Genomic DNA, 21,539 nt, shown 5'->3' with positions numbered 1-21,539 from the left:
AAGTGCGCTAGTCTCGATGAAGCCAGCTGTAGCTCAGGAAAGCTTATGCTCAAATAAATTTGTGAGTTTCTAAGGTGCCACAAGTACTCCTTTTCTTTTTTGCGAATATAGACTAACACGGCTGCTACTCTGAAACACCACCAGGATGCCCCTGATAGCCAGCCCCACCTCTCCACGGTGCCTATCTGAGCAGTGCCAGCCGCCCCCAGTTAAAGACGAGTTCAAGCTTGAAAGAAACTGGGCTGAGTGGAAAACATGCAATCATTGTCCTAGACTGTGAGTCAGACTTTCAGCGAGACGGCAACCAAATAGGCATCTCGCAGGGGCGTTTCCTAAATGCGTGTGTCAGATATAGATGAGATGGATCTCTCTCTCTCTCTCTCTCTCTCTCTCTCTCTCTCCAGACAGGGCTATTCTAAGGGGCTGTGTTCTGATCTACAGTTCCCACCTCTTGCCCTTTCTGAAACAAAAACAATATTGACGGTATTCTCGTACACTCCAGCGTGAATGTAAAAACCAAAAATAATCGTGATCGATGTGTTAAATAGACAACTGTGGCTGGCAACTTCACTTGGCTTATTTGCAAAGCTGTGAATTGGGCTTGGCTCCACTCAGGTCCAGCCCAGCGGCACTTGGCACAGGATTCAAGTGGGATCCAAAGTAATTGGAAGTCATCTTTCCACACTCCCACCCCCACTCCTGGATCTGGCCATGGGGACAGTGGGGCCCTTTGCACAAATTAGAGCCACTTTAGGGCTAGTTTAACTTGTGCTGATTCACAGAATCATAGGACTGGAAGCAGTAGTGCAAGTAGGGCAGTACCCTCCAGTACGCAGTACCGGCAAGAGATTTTTAGCGGGTATGGGGTACCAGAAAGACTTGGGGCTAGCCCCCTCACCCCCAGGAGGTGGGGCTGGGCTCTGCTCCTTAAAGGAGCGGAACATGGCTAGAGAGGGCATTTATTATTTATATGACTTTAACAGCACAATACATATGCTAATAAACTTAAACAAAGGCTTTATGTTTGTTAGCATATGTATTGTGCTGTTATTTGGTCAGGAGTTCTCAAGAGGGGAAGGGAGGGGGGACGGAAGATGTTTAAACAGTGTTTTTGATTCTGTTTCTCCCCATTGGTCTGAATTATCCGTGACATTCATACTGCATCACATCAAGTCCAAATCATTAGAGAAATGCCTCTGCTTGCACTGACCAGAGGATGTTTGGATTCTGACGTCAGCCCAGTTCTGCAGCCTGACGGGAATCAGGTGTTGTCCCCAGTGTACACAGAATTCTTCTTTGTTGCCAAACTAGTCTAACATGCATTTTGTTAACTGGAACTGAAGCAACAAAACAAAGAAAACAAATGCCCCATTTTCCAGCTTTGAGGGTGAGAGAACTAAAGTGAAGATTATAATGCCGGACACTGATGACCTTAAACCAGCTGCCTCAGGAATCTGCCAAGAACTTTGCTGAAAATAGGTTCCTCATCTTAGCAATGGAGCTAAGACTTATCACACATCTGCCCACCTTTATTCGAATGAACCTCCTTCTGATCTGACAGCTCAGGCATTGTCAGTTTTATCCAGAACAATTTACAAACCTGTAACGTAATCCTGTAAACCCTTGATCAATCCCATTGAAGACAATGGGACTGTCTGTATGACTATGGACCATTTTTGTAGTAAGAGTTTCAGGAGTCTGTTCTGTTCCTATAAAGGAAGTTGAATCTCCCATTGAAATGCAATGTTTGGGTACTATACCATAATGCAGTTTAGAATACAGTTCTACTTAAAATTTGTCTTTTAATAAATCATATATGCTGAAATGGCTCATCACCCAACTCCCATAGTCCATATAAACAGACAGAAATACTACATATGTGGGGGGAAAGTGAGTAGTTAAGCATGTTGATGTTTGTATATACAAACCCCCATTTCATCACTGTACTGGAAAATATAGTTAAACTTAATTTTCTATGGAATTTGAAGAAAGTTTAAGAGCACCAATTGTTGTCCGTGTCAATCAGTGTGAACCTGAAAAAATTACATGCCTTCTAAGAGAAAAGAATCATTCCACACTTACTGAAAAAAAAATTCCTTCCAACTGGTGTTCAGAAGAGTACTACAAGACACATACATAACCTCATGAGCAGGGGGCGGAGAGGATACCCTCCCACATTATGACCAGCAAAATAAATAAATAATAAAATCTCTAGGAAACAGAGGTTCACAGATTTGCAAACCTAAAGACTTTTGTTATGCTTTAAACCACCTCAGCACACACCAGGTTTATGAACATTAAAAAAGTTAACTGAAAAGGAACACTGAAGCCCATTAACCTGAATGTGTGCCAGCCAGTATGCCCTCACTGACTAAAGGCTCAGTCACACTTGAACAGCTAAAAATTAATCTTGCCCTTTTAGACTAAACAGAGTTATGTCACTGGCTCCAGCTCTGTTGTTACATAACAGATAACAAAGCTCTAGTGGTGCATGGTGCTGGCACATAGGGTCTCAGGTATGTGGTGTGACTTTTCAGAATCTCTTTTGGGAATAGTCATGTACGTGAAATAGCTGGTACTTATGATTATGCTATTTTTATGCGTGTATTATCTTGGTATCTGAAGTTATGAATATTAGCTATGTTTATTACATGTTTGCTCCTGTGGTAATATCCACAAGGTATTTAGCCAGCACATGAAGGGACAAGTCAAGTTGAATGCCCCATTAACAATGGACCCTGGAAAAAGCCTGTCTACACTTAATGGACTTTTCCTGTGGACATTCTAACAAGAATATGGGTGGAGGTGATGGACATGTAACTTGCCCATGTGACACCAAACACCATCTTTCACAGTGAGAACAGATTTCCCTTCACTTGGCAGAAGGTGGGGCCCTCGGCTGAAGTCACATGGAGGGTCACGTGGGGAGATCACATGCCCCCCCTTGTGTCTTTCCCATGAGTGCAGTACCAGCAAGAAATGATTTCTACTTGCACCACTGACTGGAAGGGACCTCGAGAGGTCATCTATTCCAGTCCCCTGCACTCATGGGAGGACTAAGCATTATTAGACCATCCCTGACAGGTGTTTGTCTAACCTGCTCTTAAAAAGCTCCAATGATGGAGATTCTACAACTTCCCTAGGCAATTTATTCCAGTGCTTAACCACACTGACAGGAAGTTTTTCCTGATGTCCAACCTAAACCTCTCTTGCTGCAATTTAAGCCCATTGCTTCTTGTCCTATCCTCAGAGGTTAAGAAGAACAATTTTTCTCCCTCCTTGTACTTTTTATGTACTTGAAAACTGTTATGTCCCCCCTCAGTCTTCTCTTTTCCAGACTAAACAAATCCAGTTTTTTCAATCTTTCCTCGTAAGTCATGTTTTCTAGACCTTTAATTGTTTTTGTTGATCTCCTCTGGACTTTCTCCAGTTTGTCTACATCTTTCCTGAAATGTGGCACCCAGAAATGGACACAATGCTCTAGTTGAGGCCTAATCAGCACAGATTGGTAGCACTGGCCTGACCTGGTTGAACTCTAGGTATACTGCAATATAACTGTTAAATACAATAGTCCCTTATTTATTATTTTATCATCTGAGGACCTCTGGAGCACTGTTCTCTGCGCACACATTCTTCCTGGGGCACAGACCTGCCATGTGTTCCTATACCAACTCTAAACTACAATGTTTCCACCAAGTTGAGGTACCTACGTAGGACAGCTTCATGGGCCCTTTGCACCACTCCATATTGGAGATGAAGATCTGGTCCACTGTAGTAATAATAATTACCTAGCATTTTATACAGGGCTTTTCATCGGTAGACTTCAAAGCACTTTACAAAGGAGGTCACTATCATTATCCAGATTTTACAGATGGGGCAACTGTAGATAAGTAAGTTATCTTTCACCCATGGGTTTGCATTATTAAAAGTCAAATGTACTAGAGCTGCCCATCAGTAGCTGGGAATTGAAGGCCCTGGTTCAGCAGGAGACTTAAGCATGTGCCTAAATTTAAGCAGTCCCATTGGGAGCTTTTCAATTGCTTATCTTTTATTTAGGCACCTAAATAAGGGCCTGATTTTCAAAAGTCCTCAGTCCCATTGTGCCACTGGCTTGGATTTTCAAAAAAACCTCAGTGCCTGACATGCTTGCTGGTTCTTTTGAAAACCTGGCTCCTGTTTTGGTGGCTAAACGGAGCAGAGTTCATTTGAAAATCTGTCCCTAAGCATAGTCTTCCACACAGATCAGCAATAAGTCGCAAACCTCCTGTGCATTCACTCCCTTATTTGCAAATGCACATGGCAAAAATGATTTGGGATGCGTGGTGGAAAATGAGCAAGTCCAGGACACTAGGGCTTAACCACTGTCCCCTTTATGCTAATGAGGTACAAAACTATGTGTTCTGTTAGGCTTAACTTCTGCTGTGGGTAAGAGTAAGTTGCCAAGGTTTATCACAACAAATCGCAGAATGTGGCCACCAACTCTTGCTCGTGGCCACACTGACACTTTTTCCTAAAATACTTAATTAACTTTAGGAAAAACGAATATACATATCCAAATCACTGTCATTTATTTACGTAGGGTTTCTGGGGGGGTTTTGCGGACTCAGTAATAAAAATAATGCTGTGAAAAGTAACATTTGTATGTTTGTTAATATCACTTCACAGCACACTTAGTAGCTAGCTGGGAGTCTGTGATAAGTGATAACTGTAGGTTTGTTAATATCACTTATCGCAGCCTCCCAGTTAGCTACTAAGTGTGCTGTGAAAAGTAATACTTGCATCTTTGTTAATATCACTTTCCTCAGCAAGGCCCAGGACAAATGAAGCCTTGGAGGGGGGGCTCCGAGGGGGATGCAGTGGGAGCCTGGCACGATGGGAAGGGTGTGAGCCCCGCTGCCTCAGAGCTGGGGGTCGGCACCCAAAGTCCCGCTGCTGTAGCCTGCAGTCCAACCAACCCAGGGATGAAGCCTGAGCTCCACCACCCCACCGCCCCCAAAGGCGGATTGAGAACTCACCTTGCTGCTGCAGCACTGTGCCCCACCTATCTCCAGAGGCGGTGCAGGATGGTGCATCCAGGAGCAACCGGGAGGGCAGGGCTGCAGGAGGCTGTCGTGGCTGCATAAAAAGCCCCTGGTGGACGCATTTGAGACTCGCTAAATTAGAGCACTATCAGGTTCCTCTACACTCCCTCATCTGGCATGTCTATTTTTACCTTGCAGTTAGGTTTTGTTTAGACTAAGATTTAAAGGTGTGTTGTTGAATTGTATTATGCTTATACACTAGAGAGTTAGGTTGATGTAAGGCAGCTTACGTAGACCTAACTCTGTAAGTGTCTACATCACAACGTTGCTTTTGCCGGAGTAAGTTGCCCACTACACTGACCTAATAACTGCACCTCCATGACAGGAATAGTGCTTAGGTCGATGTAGTTAGGGCGATGCACTGTCTGCATTACTTACATTGCCTGTTGGTAATGAAGTGTCTGCATTACTTACTTTGCCTGTTGGCTGTCAGCACAGTTAAGTCGATGGAAGCTCCTGCAGAGGATACGCACCACCGACAGAGGGGGAATAGTGTGGACATGGCCTGTACATTGACCTAACTTAGGTCAACTTAATTTTGTAGTGTAGATAAGGCATTAGTTATCCTGATCTAAATCAATCTAACATTTTCAAAAACACTAGTCAAAGGAAAGCTTGTGCTAAACTGGTCAAGTTAAACCTTAGGTGGGAAACTAGGTTTTAACTCAAACATCCTAACCAGTGCTAAAGTAAATCTTGCTGCGTGTTGACTAGCCAGTTCTGCATCCACTTAAATGAGAGCAGTCTCGTTTATTCTGGGCAGGTCTACACTACAAACGTGCATGGGCGCAGCTACACCGATGCAGTGGCACCACTGTAGTGCTTCTGGTGATGCAGTTATACCGAAGTAAGTGTGTAGTGTAGACTTGGCTTCTGTGAATACTTCTACTGTGCTAACAGTTCTCATGGCAATAATCCAAAGTAACTGATTATAATGGTATTATTAAACTGCTAAGAGATCTGTGTTCACCCAAGAAAAATGTCTTAGCTGGGGGTATAGTTTCCAAGACCACAGAAATACCCATTTGGAAAAGTCTCAGTCTATAAGCCCATTTTAAATGCTTGGCTCCTAGCAACACCTTAGAGATTAATTTGTGCATGCAACTAGAAGCTGGGCACTGCACAGCAAGTTACTGAGATCACTCTCTGAGGAAAGTTGTCCTGGGCCAGAACTCTGTCCTTTTAGAATAATTTTGAAAGCACAGCATGCAACATGAAAGGATTTAATAATCCTCAGATGCTTCAGCCCAACAAAGTGGACACACTGAGGGTTGCATTTGTGAGGTATAAGAAGTCATCACTGCATTCAAAGCAGTGGGATTGCCAGCCAGCAAAACCAGTGGAAAAATCCATTTCTGTTTGTTTTTGTGTTCTGGAGTTGGATACACACTGCAGACCTAAAGATTTACACGCTGCTGATATATCCCTCATAGCGGACATTCCATATGTAACAGTTTCATTAGCAGCCAGCTGAACCATTTACTGTTACTCTTCCACATCCTCAAGAACCTGAAACAAATTGTAGAAGCTGAAAAACCTGTGGATTTAAATGAATACAGCTTGTGAACCAAATGCTGCTCACTTTCCTCAGGCAAGCAGTCCAATTGACATCAATGGCATGAGTAAGGTTTGTGAACATCGACAGCCATAATACTTGGTAATGCTGAATTGCTATGGTGCAAAGACTAGAATGGAGCTTCCAGATAGTATGGCAGGAACATCTATTCTTCTGTAAAACAGTAGAAGCTGAAATAAAAACCATTTAACTTTGAACACAGTACAGTAACTCTGAAAACATGTTTGCCACACCAGTTAGAATTTCTGGGGGAAATGCCAGCAAAAGTGAAATATTGTAAGGATTCAAATGGTCAATACACTTGGCATAACTGCCAACTATCCTGATTTTATAAGGAAAAATTAACTTTGGAAGCTGAATTTAGGTTGATTAGGCATTAACCAAATTACTGACCCAGTAGAAGTATTGTGTTCTGTGTTCAAAGGTTTGGGTTCTATTAAAGGGAATGAGATAGATCAAGGAAGCTCTTGGCCTGTGCTTAATAAAAGTTTAAAGTGCATTTTATTTGAGTTTACCCTTTTATTCTGTTTGCAAAATATTTAATTGTTCCAACAGTGGAATATTAAAACATATAAAAGTGTACTATTTTTATCAGGGTGAGAGATTTTAAGAGATTTTACTAATGGCACCAGGTTGTCATAAAAAATTGCCCCATTGAAATTTATTCACGAAACAACGACAAAAAAAAGTATTTGTTTATTTTTATTTCCTTTCAATTGTACTTTATAAAATTCCATTTACACCAAGTTATATTAACCTTTTCATTTTAGCTTAAGTTCTGTTCCCTTTGTTGTAGTGGTTTACATAAGATCATTTCTTCCCTCTTTTGTTGTGAACACAGTAGAAAGAGCCAAGAAAAGTCCACTTTCATTAAACTCTTTAGTGTGCATTAGTACTGATTCATCATAAAGAATGTGACTTCTCTGAGAATTCAATGATGTCAAACTTTATCCCACAATTAAAGTGTTCATTTAAACTTCAGTGTTAAAAAGGAACTTCGAAAGCCAATGTTTCCATAATGTCATAAAAGACATTATTACCTTTTGCAGTACATGCATTCATATGTTATTACTTCACTTACAATTAAATACATTAAAAAACTGGTGGAAACATTTTTTATGAAAACATTTTTCTCTAACAATTACTTAGATGTGGAAGGATTAGATGTTTATCAGCAAATGTTGGTCAATGTCTATTTCACTGTACACACACAAACTGATGAAAAAATATTTCCATAATCAAAATTTACAGATAGGCAAAGAAACAAAAATGCTCTGGATAAGTTATTAGAATTTGATTTAAGGATATTCGCTGTGACTATTTTGACGTGTGATAGTGACAACTTGTATTTCAATGGTTATAAAGCTTTAACTTTTTTGAATCTCAACATTTACTATTATTAAATAGTTTTTGTTGGACTCCTCTTTTGCCTGACCGCTCCAAAATTTCCTGCAATTGTAAAAAAATTGATTGATAAAAATAGAAAAAATCCTTATAAACCTGTAATTATGCACAACTGTGAAAATTTAAATCAATAAAACTTGGAAAAATGCTTAAAAATAAATATATTATCTATCAAAATTATTTTAAAAAAATCAAATTCTTCCAAGCCTATTTATTAGATTATTTCATCCAGAAATATGGGAAGTTCTATAGCTCAATATGTCCTTATAGCATAGTACAGCCAGGCGTAACTCATTATCTAACTATTATATGTGATATTTCTAAAGCACATACTACCTTACAAAATTAAGAAGGATCAGAGTCCTTAAAAAAATGATGCTATTACTCTCTATCAGATTGAATGTCTGAATTTGGGTTTGAGGTTTATTCATTTATAATTAATAGGTGGGAGATGTCTTTCGGTTATTGTTCACAGGCACCATTCCTGGAGGAAAGGCTCTCCTGAAAAAGCAATCTAGACCTAATTACTGGCAGGCTCAAGCTTAATTTGATCTCTTCAGGCAAAAAGTTCCATAAACATAAGCCAGACATCCATGTGATAGTACCGATCACTTACAGTAGTTTTCATCCATAGATCTCAAAGCGTTTTATAAAGGCAGGTAAGTATTAAGACCCACATTTCACAGATAGGTGAACTGAGGTAGAGAGGTTAATGCCAAAATTTTAAAATGTCTGTGTGTGCTAATAGTCATTTTGCTGTATGCAAGCAGGGCTGCAAGCAGGAAAGGGGCAGCTAGGGAATTCTGAAAGATGGTTACTGAGAGCACACAAGTTTTCTGAATGCCCTGGGGCTTGAGCACACCAAAGCTGCAACTAAAAACCTGGGGCTGGTCCATGCCAGCTGCTTTAGGCTCATAGGGCCCTAGCTAAGGGGCTGTTTATTTGCAGTGTAGGCTAGGCTGGAGCCCAGGCTCTTGGACCCTGCAACGTGGGAGGGTCCCAGAGCTCCGGCTACAGCCTGAACCTGAATGTTGACACTGCAATTAAATAGCCCGGAGCCCAAGTCAGCTGGCACAGGCCAGCTGCAGGTGTCTAATTGCAGTGTAAACATATTTCAAGTGTCTAGTTGGGGGTATAATCTAGGTGATAGGCAGGCAAACAGAATTTTCTAAATAAAGTGGTGCAGGCTCAGCTGCCCAAAGCAGCAGGCCCTCAGGGGTTGCTTGACAGTCTCTACATGCTTAAAATAGACAGTTTTCAGGGTAACGATTCCCAGGCACATACACATGAGAGAAAGAGACAAACAGGATTTTCTGAAGGTTGCTAGAGTTGGTTTAGTGAAACATGGAGAGTCAGAGGAGCAGGATAGAGGTTGGCACCGGTCGGGAGATTCGGCTTCCCTGTCTGGACCCTTTATGGGCCATTAAAAGCCCATAAAGGATCAGGGGAGAATTGTCTGGCATAGGCACTGTGTTGGGCTGCCATACCAGGTGCAGCACAGACTCTGACATGCTGTGCTTTGACACCAGTAAGGGCTGACATTGTATCTGGCTCCCATTATACAAAAAATGACATAAAGCAGATCAATACCACCCCAATCCATAAACCCACTCCCCACAGACATGCACGTAGTACTGCCTAGCACAACAAGGGTTATACTTGTACTGAACAAGTGCAACCCCTTCTATTAGAATCTGCATTTCCCCACCAAAATACATTTATTAGGTTCTGAAGAAGGGAGTCCCTGAATGGGAGGCTGTCTGAGAGAGGTGCTGACATTATATTTTAGTTTAGGTGGATCAGTTTGTAATAGCCTACATGACTCAAGCATTTTCTGATCAGATAGCTGAGAAAGCTCAGAACTCCAATGAAATTAACTGAGTTATAAAAACTCAGTTCCTGTAGGATTATTGGTATTACAAGCTTACAACATTTTTGACTTTGTAATTTATAAAACATCCACAATTAAATAAACAGACGTATGTGTCATTGTATTACCTCATAGCTTGATCCATGCAGATCAAGGGATACTATCCATATGTTATGCATTGGTGCATAACATAGGTAATTATGTTCTTCCACTCTCAAAGTGCCTAGTGTCTGGAGCAGAGAAAACAAAAGCCATAATAATTACTTTAGCCATTCAGATATTAATGTGGTCATTGTTGAATTTATTATTATTAAGATTAAAGTCTACTAGTACTGCCATGAGCATAAGTAAAGCACAGTTGGGACATTGTAACATGTTGTATTTCCAAAATAGTAAGGAACATAACTATAGACTCCAGAGGTCTGGTTCGTCTAACCCCATTTCAGGAGGAAAGAAATACACATCATCTGTCAATATTCAATAGTAGCCACCATTTATCTGGACCATGAGTAATCTACAGGTAAAGAAGAAAGCAGAGGAAAGAAAAAGGTTAAGCTCCCAGACATGTGCCTAGAGGCCAGGTAAGCCAGAGAGAGTGAGCCCACATTCTGACAGCAGGGTCTATAATGCCTCTGGAGTTTTCTGACACAGGAAATAGTAATCCACAGGTACTAAATCAACTCCAAATATTCTGCTCCTCTGTCAGGGTTCCTTCCCCACTCTGAACTCTAGGGTACAGATGTGGGGACCCTCATGAAAGACCCCCTAGGCTTATTCTTACCAGCTTAGGTTAAAAACTTCCCCAAGGTACAAACTTTGCCTTGTCCTTGAACAGTATGCTGCCACCACCAAGTGTTTTAAACAAAGAACAGGGAAAGAGATCACTTGGAGACGTCTTCCCCCAAAATATCCCCCCAAGCCCTGCACACCCCCTTTCTTGGGGAGGCTTGAGAATACATCCTAACCAATTGGTTACAAAATCATCAAAGACCCAAACCCCTGGATCTTGGAACAATGGAAAAATCAGTCAGGTTCCTAAAAGAAGGATTTTATTTAAAAAAAAAAAAAAAAGGTAAAAATCATCTCCGTAAAATGAGGATGGAAAATACTTTACAGGATATTCAGATTCAAAACACAGAAGATCCCCCTCTGGGCAAAACCTTAAAGTTACAGAAAACAGGAATAAACCTCCCTCTTAACACAGGGAAAATTCACATAAAACAAAAGATAAACTAATCCGCCTTGCCTGGCTTACCTATACTGGTTGCAATATTGGAGACTTGGATTAGGATGGGTTGGAGAAGATGGATTTCTGTCTAGTCCCTCTCAGTCCCAGGAGAGATCAACCACGTAAACAAAGAGCACAAAACAAAAGCCTTCCTTCCCCCAAGATTTGAAAGTATCTTGTCCCCTTATTGGTCCTTTGGGCCAGGTGCCAGCCAGGTTAGCTGAGCTTCTTAACCCTTTACAGGTAACAGGATGGTGCCTCTGGCCAGGAGGAATTTTATAGCACTGTATACAGAAAGGTGGTTACCCTTCCCTTTATATTTATGACATCCTCTATCAGGGCTGGTGCAAGGATGTTTTGCACCCTAGGAGAAACTTCCACCTTGCACCCTGCCTCCGCCCTGAGGGGCCCCCCCTGCGGCAGCTCCGCACCGCCCCCCCTCCACCCTCAAGCGCCCCCCCGGGGCAGCTCCCCACCGCCCCCCCTCGCCTGAAGCGCCCCCCCGTGGCAGCTCCCCACCACCACCCCCTCCACCCTGAAGCACCCCCACTGTGGCAGCTCCCCTCCGCCCTGAGGCGCCCCCCCGCGGCAGCTCCCCACTGCCCCCTCGCCCCTTGGGGAGCCATGGAGCAACTCCCCTCGGCCCGGGGAGCCATGCGGCAACTCCCCGCTCCAGCTCACCTCTGTTCCGCCTCCTCCCCGAGCACACCGCCGCCGCCGCTTCTCCCACCTCCCAGGCTTGTGGCGCCAATCAGCTGTTTGGCACGCAAGCCTGGGAGGGAGAGAAGCACAGCGGGGCAGCATGCCCAGAGGAGGAGGCGGAGCAGAGGTGAGCTGGGGCAGGGAGCGGTTCCCCTGTGCGCCACCCAGCCCCCACCCCCCATTACTACTGCAGGCGGCCCTCCCCGTGCCCCTCTGCCCCAGCTCACCTCCGCTCCACCGCCTCCCCAGAGCGTGCTTTTGGCCACCCCCAACCCCTTGGTGCCCTAGGCGACCGCCTAGTTCGCCTAGTGGTTGCACCGGCCCAGTCCTCTATGATGTGTTACAACAGGATTCGGCAAGCCAGAGAAACAGAATCTATTATCTACCCAAGTTGGTCAAAGTGGCCATCACTCTGGAGTTCCTAACAATGGAACAGATATTTGCTGTTTGAATGGTGTGAATGGATTACCTACAATGACACTAGTGTAGAGCCTAATTTATTTAGAAATTATATCCTTCAGTTGGTGACCTGGATTGTGATACATTTACTCCTGATCGAACCACCAAAATCTAACTCTTCTCTTAAAATGGACTGTAGGCAGCAAGAGGTGATAATTAAATCTCAGAAAAGGCAAGGAAAATGAATGGTTACTTGTCTAGGGAGGTTTCTGACAAAAATAAATAGATATAGTTTGCTTTTTGTGACTGTGTCATTGGTTTCTGGGTGCAACAGCCATTTTGGACACAACAGGGACTGATATGGTTCTGTAAGGGACACCTTAAGGGGCAGGAGCTATATGGACACTTGCATGTCATTTACAAGATTGTCAAGATGAAAGGCCATATGGAATGGAAGGGAGTAGGTCACAACTGTGCCTGGATTCCTGATCACATCAGCCTGATTCACTATCACATCAGCCTGGCCTGGACACATGCCATTGTCCCTTGATTACAGAGTATAGCTTTTTGGAAAATGAGAAGATTGTTTCACAAAAATAAATCAGCTTTTTGTTTAAAAATCAAAAACTCAAAATACCAACAAAATTCAGTTTGGGGCAACCAATTTTCTGCCAAAAATGTTCAGTTTTCTGACAATAAATTGAAAGTTTTCTAAGGAAGCATATGCAGCAAAAAAAAAAAAAAATCATTACATTGAAAACCCAATAATTCACTGAAAAAGTTTCCACAGAAATTTTTCACCCAGCCCGTTCCCAGAGCATCCAAGCAGGAGAAAAGCAGAAGAGTAACAGTCTGTTTCAGAGCAGTGTCAGCCCATCCCTTCCCATCTTGGCAGCTGGCCCTGGTATGTTTACTCGTGACTAGAATCTGGCTCTGCCCTTTGTACAACACATTCCTCTGTGTGGATATGTGATCATGGCCTCCCTACTCAACAGCAGCTTTCTGATGGATTTGTGTCAGCGATTCACAGAGTTTAAGGCCAGAAGGTGCCATTACATCATCTAGTCTAACCTGCTGTGTAACACAGGCTGTAGTGTTTCACGCAGTGTCCCCTGTATTGAGCCCAATAACTTGTGTTTGGCAAAAGCATATCTTCCAGAAATGCATCTAGTCTTGATCTGAAGACAACAAGAGATGGAGAATCCACTACTTCACTTGGTGGTTTGTCCCAGTGGTCAATTACTGTCACTGTTAAAAATGTGTGTCTTATTTCTAATTTGAATTGTCTGCTTTAACTTCCAGCTATTGGCTCTTCTTATGCCTTTCTCTGCTAGACTAAAGAGCCTTATGATGAGGTATCTACCCCACACATGTGAACAAAGGGTAAACAGAAGTAAAGAGCTCCTGGATGATGGGCCAGGCCTAATTAATGATGCAACCCATCTGGAAAGGGGCCAGGTGATACTATAAACAGAGGACATTGGGAGCAGAAGGGTGATGTAGAGAAGAACTTTGTAGTTGCTCTTCTAGGTTTAGTAAAAAGTAGTCCAGCGTGGTGACAGCAAGGAGTCTGATGGAGTGAGTCTTGACTGTCTGTCCTAGGTCCTTGGACTGGAAAGCATTGTAGAGGGTGAGCCTGGGTTCCCCTACCAGGCATTGGTAAGGTGGCATGAAGCCCCTGAGAAGGGGATATGGACTACTGGAAGTCCTGAGAAAGGGGTGTACAAAACCACTAAGCCCAGAATTGAGGGAGGCACACAGGATGCAGAGGTTGGACATTTGTTTTGACTGGACTTTGTTACCCTGAAAGGTTGGGGCGGGGGGGTGAAGTGTGACCTGACTACAAGGATGAGTCTCAAGAAGAGACAGATCACCTTGGGCTGGAGTGACCGTCAGCAGGGGTTCCTAGAGAGGACAGTGATGCCACACCCAGCCATGAGGAGACACTCCAGCAGTGAGTCCACTCTTCTACAAGCTCTTTTGTACCCAATATGTTGTCCGCATAAAGATACTTATACACTTATGTGTTCTCTCAATCTTCTTTTTGATAAACTAAACAGATTAAGTCTCTTACTGGAAGGCATTTTGTCTCGCCGTCAAATCATTTGTGTGGCTCTTTTCTGCATCCTCTCCAGCTTTTCAACATCCTTTTTAAAATGTGGACAGCAACACTGTATGTATTCCAGTAATGGTGTTGCCAGTGCTGTATACAGTGGCAAAATCACCTTCCTGCTTCTACTCACTACTACCCTGTTTATCTATCCAAGTATCTCAGTAGCCCTTTTTGCCCAGCATTACACTGGGAGTTCATGTTCAATTGCTTCTCCAGGATTATACCTAAATCCTTTTCAGAATTGCTGCTTTCCAGGATGCAGTCCCCCATTCTGTAGGTATGGCCTACATTCATTGTTCCTAAAGATGTGACCTTGCATTTGGCTGTACTTATATGCATTTTGTTTGAATGGGTCCAGTTTACCAAGTGATTCAGATTACACTATATGACTCGCCTATCCGCATCATTCTTTATCATTTCATCAATGTTTGTGTCATCTGCAAATTTTATCAGCCATGATTTTGTATACAAGACCATTGATTAAAACCTTGAATAGCATCAGGCCTAAAACCAATCCCTGGGGAACCCCACCATAAACACCCCCAATTAGTGATGATTCCCTATTGACAACTACTTTTTGAGATCTATCAATTAGCCAGTTCTTGATCCATTTAATATGGGCTCTCTTGATATTGTATAGTGCTCGTTGTTTAATCAGAATACATGTGGTGCTAAGTCAAATGCCTTACAAACGTCTAAATACATTACATCTATGCAGTTACCTTTATCAACCAAAATTATAATCTCATCCAAAATATGAAATCAGGTTTGTTGGACAAGGCCTATTTTCAATAAAACCATGTTGACTGGTATTATATTCCTGTCCTTTAATTCTTTATTGGCTGAATCTCTTATCAGCTTTCCAGTATTTTCCCTGGAATGGATGTCAGGCTAATTGGCCTATAATTACCCAGATCATCCTGCTTTCCTTTTTTTTTAATATTAGCACATCGTTAGCACTCTTCCCATCTTCTGGAATTTTCCTATTATTCCTAGAATTTTATTAAAAATTAATATCAGTGGGCCAGAAATCTTCTCAACCAACTCTTTTTAGGACTCATGGGTGCAAGTTATCCAGGCCTGTGGATTTTAAAATGTTTATCCTTGGCAGATGATATTTAACATCCTCCTTTGTTACTACAGGATTGTATAGTATTTCATCATCCTCATATGGTAAGAATGCATCATCCTGCTTCTCTCAAATGCAGAACAGAAATTTATTGAACACATCAGCCCTTTCTGCATCATTAACAATTTTGCCATCTCCAGCTAGTAACGGGTCTATACCATTGTTATATTGATTTCTTTTGTTCCTGATACTCTTTGCCCCTCTATCCTTAGCCTTGCAAGCCATGGATTTCTGATTACCTTGGCTAGTATCCTGGGACCTGCTATGATTGATCCTGAACTCATTGTTTTATTACTCACTCCTGTCAGTCATCACGTCCACAGATTTTGTCCTCAGCATATATTGTTGCACTTTCAAATTTAGAGTTTTGAAGCTGTTGCCCCAATGAGAGATAAACAGAACACAAACCTTCTCTCACAAGGTTACTGAAGAAAATCCAAACATCAAATAAACAATATGTAGCATTGTTCGTTATTAAATCCTGCATGGGAAACTTGAAGTGAGCTGTAGCTCACGAAAGCTTATGCTCAAATAAATTGGTTAGTCTCTAAGGTGCCACAAGTACTCCTTTTCTTTTTGCGAATAAAGACTAACACGGCTGCTACTCTGAAACCTGTTTATATAACAGTACAACATAAATGGGAAAAGGGAAAAGAAGAGTATGTTGTGTATTATATTTGAGCAACCTTCATCCAAATCTGACTTGTAAGGAGTCACTGAAGAGTCACATTCTAGTCAACTTCTCAGGGGAAAAAAATCCTAAATGAAAAATTTAAAGCCGCGACCCACTATAGTAAAGACAGGAAAATTATTATTAATGAGAGTTTACAGCTACTGTGGGAGAATACTAATCCTATAAATCTACCTCAGAGTATAGCCAAGCAGGACAATATCGTCTTTGTGGCACAGGTCCACCAATGGCCTAAACCCTTTTGGATTGGCCAACATGGCAAAAGAAAGAAAAGAGTCAAATACTATGCAAAAAATTCAGATTAGGAGTCAATGCTACTAAGTTCTACTACAGCAAAATCAATTTTGTTTCCCTGAAATCTAGAGGTGGGTGAAATTTTTCAGACAAATCATTTATTTGCCAAAATATGCAGCTTCGGTAGACCCGAAACTATTGGCAAATTTGACGCTAATTTGCCAAATAGTTTCAACCAAAAAAAATTGGAGAAGAGGGTGTCATTCACAAGGGGATTTTCCAGCTATTCAGAAAATGGCTGGAGGAGTTGAGCCATCCCCCAACTTTTAGCCCCGCAGTTAAGACATTCACCTTCAATGTAAGAGAAATGGGTTCAATTCCTACCTTTAGCTGATGTAGAACAGAGAGTGTAACATAGGTCTTCTGCCTCTCAAGTTAATGCCATAGCCACTGAGCTATACGATATTCCAGGGCAGGGCCCTCTCAATTTCTGCTGTTGAAGCAATTTAACTTGTAATAAAATACCTGAATATTCACTGTAGTAGCAAGTGAGTGTGAATAATACAACAGCCTGATGAGAAGGGCACTGAGTGGGGAGACCCAAGTTCAAGTCCACTGGTGATTTAATTAATTATACATGGAACAGCTTTGCAAAAGTTGTTGGTCAATTTGCTGAAATATTCCAGAATGTTTCACTTTCAGTTTGACTGGAATCAAAAACTTTTTCAATTTTTTGCAGTTGCCAGCAAACCAAAAAATTAGTTCATCGCTCTGCTCTACTACAATTAAATTGATTGCTCAAATACCTACTTGCTTATAAAAGAAAACTATGGGGCTGATTCTGCTCTCACATCTGTTTCATCGTAGTGTAACTCCACTTACTTCACTGGAGTTATTCCTGATTTACACTGGTGTAAGTGAAGTCAAAATCAGATCCACAGTCTCTCTCCCAATGCACCTGTATTACAAAAGTGCCATCTTAAGTTCTACAGGTATATAAAGCAAATAAATAATCATCTAAACATAATTATCAGTGTAATAGTAAAAATTTTAAACAAAGGAAACTTAAGATAATGCAAATCTTATCAAGATATAAAAGAGTGGGAACAAAGCTAATGACCCTCTGCTGGGGAGGGAAAGTTGGCTTTTCAAAGTGGGTTCGGCTCAGCTCCTTTTGTGACTAGTTACCAACTCCCAGGAGTTGGATTTGGGTTTAGGCCTAGGCCTAGCCTGTGGTTGAGTTAGGTGACCAGATGTCACATTATAGCCTGTGCAGGGTCTTCCATAAGATGGAGTCTGCTCTCAGAACGAGAGGGAGCCCAGGGGCTAGGAAAGGTCCAAAACCTGGCATTTGACTGCCACAGTTTCCCTCAGAGTGGGCTCTGCAGACTGGAGAGAAACCTGGACCCTGATGATCTGAAACAAGGGAACGAAGGACAGAAATGTGTAGGAAATCCAGATGGTACCTGGAGTGAAGAAGGACTGGGGAAGAAGCTCTATCAGCTAGAGAGAAAGACCTGGCTGGAACTACCTGCACTGAGGGGTGGAGCAAAGGGAATTAGAAGGGAATTAGAAGCCCATGAGGGGCTTGGTGGACTGCTGACCAGCATAAGGAGGCTGGTAATCTCTAGTTCTGAGTTAAATTGTTCCCTTTGTTAGTAAACCAAAGTCACTGCAAAGCACCAGTTGTGACCACTTTGTTTGCCTCTGGAAAGATGTCACCTGAGGCAGTGGCAGGCTCTGATGCTGGATGAAGTAATACTGAACCACAGGTCCTAAGTAAAAACATTCCCAGCAGAGTTCATGTATTAGGCTGTGTCAAAGGCTAAACTTTCAAGCAGTGATTCTGAAATGGATTCTAACTTCCTCATGGTTGCCCAAAAAATCTCTCTGGGTATGTCTACACTACAAAATTAGGTCGAATTTATAGAAGTCGGTTTTGTAGAAAGCAGTTTTATACAGTTGATTGTGTGTGTCCCCACACAAGTGCTCTAAGTGCATGTAGTCGGCAGAGTGTGTCCACAGTACAGAGGCAACCGTCGACTTCCAGAGCGTTGCACCGTGGGTGGCTATCCCACAGTTCCCGCAGTCTCCGCTGCCCATCTGAATTCTGGGTAGAAATCCCAGTGCCTGATGGGGCTAAAACATTGTCGCGGGTGGTTCTGGGTACATATCGTCAGGCCCCTGTTCCCTCCTTCCCTCCATGAAAGCAAGGGCAGACCATGGTTTTGCGCCTTTTTTCTTGAGTTACCTGTGCAGACGCCACAGCACAGCAAGCATGGAGTCCATTCAGCAAACTGTCACCGTATGTCTCCTGGGGGCTGGCAGACGTGGTACTGCATTGCTACACAGCAGCAGTTAATTGCCTTTTGGCAGCAGACAGTGCAGTATGACTGGTAGCCGTCATCGACGTAGTCCTGGGTGCTCTTTTAATCTGGTGCCTGGGCAAACATGGGAGTGACTCAGCCAGGTCATTTCCCTTTTAAGTTTCGTCTCGTGGCGATTCAGTCCTACCGGCAGTGCACTGTCTTTTAACCTCCAGCCAGCAGAAGATGATGGCTAGTCATCATACTGCACCGTCTTCTGCCGAGCACCCAGGAGATGATGACGGCATGCGGTCGTACTGCATGGTCTGCTGCCAGCAAGATATATAAAGATAGATGAAGTGGCTCAAAACAAGAAATAGATCAGAGTTGTTTTGTATTCATTTTCTCCTCCTTCCCTCTGTGAAATCGATGGCCTGCCAAACCCAGTTTTGAGTTCTATCCTTGAGGTTTCGAGTTCTATCCTTGAGGGGGCCATTCAGTTTCTCGCAAAGCCACCCCCTTTGTTGATTTTAATTCCCTGTAAGCCAAACCCGTAAGCCATGTCGTCAGTTGCCCCTCCCTCCATCAGGGCAACGGCAGACAATCGTTCCGCTCCTTTTTTCTGTGCAGACGCCATACCACGGCAAGCATGTAGCCCGCTCAGATCACTTTGGCAATTAGGAGTACATTAAACACCACGCGCATTATCCAGCAGTATATGCAGCACCGGAACCTGGCAAAGCGATACCGGGCGAGTAGGTGACGTCAGCGCGGTAACGTGAGTGATGAGGACATGGACACAGACTTCTCTCAAAGCAGGGGCCCTGGCAATATGGGCATCATGGTGCTAATGGGCCAGGTTCATGCGGTGGAACGCTGATTCTGGGCCCGGGAAACAAGCACAGACTGGTGGGACCGCATAGTATTGCAGGTCTGGGACGATTCCCAGTGGTTGCGAAACTTTCGCATGCGTAAGGGCACTTTTATGGAACTTTGTGACTTGCTTTCCCCTGACCTGAGACGCAAGAATACCAAGATGAGAGCAGCCGTCACAGCTGAGAAGCAAGTGGCAATAGCCCTGTGGAAGTTTGCAACGCCAGCCAGCTACCGGTCAGTCGGGAATCAATTTGGAGTGGGCAAATCTACTGTGGGGGCTGCTGTGATGCAAGTAGCCAACGCAATCAAAGATCTGCTGATATCAAGGGTAGTGACCCTGGGAAATGTGCAGGTCATAGTGGATGGCTTTGCTGCAATGGGATTCCCTAACTGTGGTGGGGCCATAGACGGAACCCATATCCCTATCTTGGCACCGAAGCACCAAGCCGGTGAGTACATAAACCACAAGGGGTACTTTTCAACATGGGATGGCCAGGAAAGGTACATGAAGCTCGCATCTTCAGGAACTCTGGTCTGTTTCAAAAGCTGCAAGAAGGGACTTTATTCCCAGACCAGAAAATAACCGTTGGGGACGTTGAAATGCCTATATGTATCCTTGGGGACCCAGCCTACCCCTTAATGCCATGGCTCATGAAGCCATACACAGGCAGCCTGGACAGTAGTCAGGAGCTGCTCAACTACAGGCTGAGCAAGTGCAGAATGGTGGTAGAATGTGCATTTGGATGTTTAAAAGCGCACTGGCGCAGTTTACTGACTCGGTTAGACCTCAGCGAAACCAATATTCCCACTGTTATTACTGCTTGCTGTGCGCTCCATAATATCTGTGAGAGTAAGGGGGAGACGTTTATGGCAGGGTGGGAGGTTGAGGCAAATCGCCTAGCTGCTGGTTTCGCACAGCCAGACACCAGGGCAGTTAGAAGAGCACAGGAGGGCGCAGTGCGCATCAGAGAAGCTTTGAAAACCAGTTTCATGACTGGACAGGCTACAGTGTGAAAGTTCTGTTTGTTTCTCCATGATGAAACCCACTGCCCCTTGCTTCACTCTACTTCCCTGTAAGCTAACCACCCTCCCCTCCTCCCTTCAATCACCGCTGTCAGAGGCAATAAAGTCATTGTTGCTTCACATTCATGCATTCTTTATTCATTCATCACACAAATAGGGGGATAACTACCAAGGTAGCCCGGGAGGGGTGGTGGAGGAGAGAAGCACCAGGAGGGGTGGTGGAGGAGGGAAGGACAAGGCCACACAGCACTTTAAAAGTTTAAAACTTTAAAACTTATTGAATGCCAGCCTTCTGTTGCTTGGGCAATCCTCTGGAGTGGAGTGGCCGGGTGGCCGGAGGCCCCCCACCGCTTTCTTGGGCTTCTGGGTGAGGAGGCTATGGAACTTGGGGAGGAGGGCGGTTGGTTACACAGGGGCTGTAGCGGCGGTCTGTGCTCCTGCTGCCTTTCCTGCAGCTCAACCATACACTGGAGCATATTGGTTTGATCCTCCAGCAGCCTCAGCATTGAATCCTGCCTCCTCTCATCACGCTGCCGCCGCATTTGAGCTTCAGCCCTCTCTTCAGCCCACCACTTACTCTCTTCAGCCCGCCACCTCTCCTCCCGGTCATATTGTGCTTTCCTGCACTCTGACATTGTCTGCCTCCACGCAGTCATCTGTGCTATGTCAGTGCAGGAGGACACCATGAGCTCAGAGAACATTTCATCACGAGTGCGTTTTTTTCGCCTTCTAATCTTCACTAGCCTCTGGGAAGGAGAAGATCCTGTGATCATTGAAACACATGCAGCTGGTGGAGAAAAAAAAAGAGGCAGTGGTATTTAAAAAGACACATTTTCTAGAACAATGGCTACACTCTTTCATGGTAAACCTTGCTGTTAACATTATATACACGGCACATGTGCTTTCA

At 43.5% G+C, this 21,539-nt stretch overlaps 1 protein-coding gene across 2 annotated transcripts in view; it reads left to right on the top strand.

The window, feature by feature from the left end:
- Positions 1-6,615: 6,615 nt before the first annotated feature.
- SLC17A5 (solute carrier family 17 member 5) overlaps positions 6,616-21,539 on the top strand; it is a 77,360-nt gene continuing 62,436 nt past the window's right edge. Inside the window, exon 1 of one of the 2 annotated variants that reach the window (XM_074947988.1) lies at positions 6,616-6,703. In XM_074947988.1, the coding sequence (XP_074804089.1) occupies positions 6,631-6,703 (73 nt within the window). In that variant the 5' untranslated portion in view covers positions 6,616-6,630. Of the gene's footprint in view, positions 6,709-21,539 lie in introns of both variants that reach the window. The other variant, XM_074947989.1, reaches the window with a different exon arrangement.

Source organism: Natator depressus, chromosome 3 (assembly GCF_965152275.1).
Source record: "Natator depressus isolate rNatDep1 chromosome 3, rNatDep2.hap1, whole genome shotgun sequence".
In the NCBI taxonomy this organism is placed as follows: Eukaryota; Metazoa; Chordata; order Testudines; family Cheloniidae; genus Natator; species Natator depressus.
The sequence above is the reverse complement of the archived record's forward strand: the minus strand, read 5'-3'. Positions and strand labels throughout refer to the sequence as shown.